This window comes from Mandrillus leucophaeus, unplaced genomic scaffold (assembly GCF_000951045.1).
Source record: "Mandrillus leucophaeus isolate KB7577 unplaced genomic scaffold, Mleu.le_1.0 Scaffold1012, whole genome shotgun sequence".
Lineage (NCBI taxonomy): Eukaryota > Metazoa > Chordata > Mammalia > Primates > Cercopithecidae > Mandrillus > Mandrillus leucophaeus.
Genome location: NW_012098233.1, coordinates 115,875 through 118,175, shown reverse-complemented (window position 1 = coordinate 118,175; position 2,301 = coordinate 115,875). Strand labels below are relative to the sequence as shown.

Genomic DNA, 2,301 nt, shown 5'->3' with positions numbered 1-2,301 from the left:
TTCTTTTCTTGTGTACTAGGGCTCACCAGGAGAACGTGGGTCAGCAGGTACAGCTGGCCCAATTGGTTTACCAGGGCGCCCGGGACCTCAGGGTCCTCCTGGTCCAGCTGGAGAGAAAGGTGCTCCTGTAAGTAATGTATAGAAGAAAATATACTACACTGCTACCCTGTACACGTTATTACTTCTTATTCAATAATATTAGCTTTTCATACACCACTGTATTCTCTCTGTATATGTGTCTGGCATATAAATACACTGGCTTGTATATATATAATAGAGAAAATTTCAAATTCAATTAAATGAGATGACATTTTCCCACACTTTATGAAACCATAATACCTGTAACGGAGTTGGATATTATTAATGTAAAAGGCTTCTCATTTTGCTTTAAAAAATAAAAAATGAAAAAGGTTGTGAGTTTTTGATTAAAGCTATACCTTGCTGCTTTACATTAGAAAAGTGTGAACTTTTTACACCTCTTGTAATACAAATTCAACTTCAAGCATTTCCATAGTCTGTATATGAAACTCATAGAAAGTAGCTGCCCTTCTCATGTAATTTGAGCTCTGATCACCAGTGAATGAGACGGGGAACATCTGACCAATTATTTCATCTAATATTTATTGGATTTTAACATTTTATATTTACATGACTATGGACTCTATTCCACTTATTAGATTTAGGTTTCTTTGTTAAGATTTCTTCTCTATTTTTGTTCCTGGTTTTGATGTGATTGTATTTTTAAAAAATAATTCTCTCTTTCTACAAGATTAAAATGCAAACTGTTTCAGTAAATGTAGATAAAAAGTACTGGCTCTGATACACAAAAATATAAGTTTGATATTTTTATATACTGGTAAGTGTTGAGATATAAAATTAAGCTTAAGCTTATATTCAAAAATACTCCTCTATCACTAAGACCTCAGTTTTTATCAATTTGATTTGCTTTTGTTATCTATGCATTTTCTCTGATTATTCTGTGATATTATTCCAATGTTTCTGTTTGAGACCATTTTGTGCAGTTTTAACAGAACACTACAGACTAGGTAATTTATAATGAACAAAAATATATTGGCTCATGGTTCTGGTGGATGGAAAGTCCAAGCTAGTGGGGTCACATCTGGTAACGAACTTCTTGACACATCATCCCATCGTAGAAGGACAAAGAGAGGGCGAGAGAGAGAGAGAGAGTAAAAAGAAAACAAATTCCCTTTGTTGTAATGAACCCACTAATGCAATAACGGCATTAATTAATTTCACTTTGCCCTCATGGCCTAATCATTAGGCCCCATTCCCCTGCACTGTTGCATAGGGAATTAAGTTTCCAAAAGATGTTTTTTTGGTGACACATTAAAACTGTAGCAGTTTAAAAATTAAAAAAAAAAATTGTTTCCTGTAATCCATTACCTTTCAGAAAGAGTTAGAGTGTTGGAATGGGCCATGCCACCTGTGGATAGAACTTTTAGGTGACAGAAAAAGCACTTTTAATATGCTGAGAAAATATATTTCATAGTGTACTGTGTACCGGGAGAAGATAGAAAATTGATTCAGGTCCTTTAGTACAAGTTAATTTAAAAATATAGGGGAACACATATTTTGCATAATACACTAAATAATGCATACAGAGAAAATAGGCATAAATTGTTTTTTATACAAATTGAGAATATACTAATTAGATAAGTCAATATTTCTGTGAAGATAATATATTGAATGGTAGGTTTTAAAGTGGATAATTACCTTAGCTTTATGAAGAATAAGTAAATTATTGAAATAAAGATCAGAATATGGAAAAGCATTGAAATTGATAAGAAATTAATTAGGTGAGATAGATGAAAAATTATTGACATTAGCCTTTGTAAGAGCCAGGATTCATGCCTGAGTTTTGTTGGTAATTAGTGATATCATAACTAGGGAAGGGAAAAGGGAATGCCTTACTTACCCATTCTCTTTCAGTTATCCCAGCCAAGGACAACAACTCCAGGATGTTCATTCCATTTTCTAATAGCCAAAATGAGCTATTTAGAATAACTAAGGGGTAGGCACTGTATTGCTAGCATTATACTTTTGAAGGAGCTGTCTGCTTAGGAACAGTAGCATGAAGTGGTAATAATAGTGTTCAGTGAAAGGAGTTATAGATATATATTCAGAGGTTTAGTAAAAACTGATGAAAATGTTTGGCAAAATGTTATATCTAGCCTTTACTTCTTCCTTTTTCCAAACAAATTTTAGATCTTACCTCTGCTGAGTAGCTTGTGTTATCAAAATGTTATGCAATTATCAGCAGGTTTACACTTGCATTTA

The 2,301-nt window shown here is 33.1% G+C and overlaps 1 protein-coding gene across 4 annotated transcripts in view; it reads left to right on the top strand.

Moving 5' to 3' along the window:
* The window catches only part of COL11A1 (collagen, type XI, alpha 1), a 241,690-nt gene that overhangs the window by 168,321 nt on the left and 71,068 nt on the right, over positions 1-2,301 (top strand). For all 4 annotated transcript variants that reach the window (XM_011975884.1, XM_011975869.1, XM_011975892.1 and 1 more), the window contains one exon: positions 20-127. In XM_011975884.1, the coding sequence (XP_011831274.1) occupies positions 20-127 (108 nt within the window). The remainder of the gene's footprint in view (positions 1-19; positions 128-2,301) is intronic.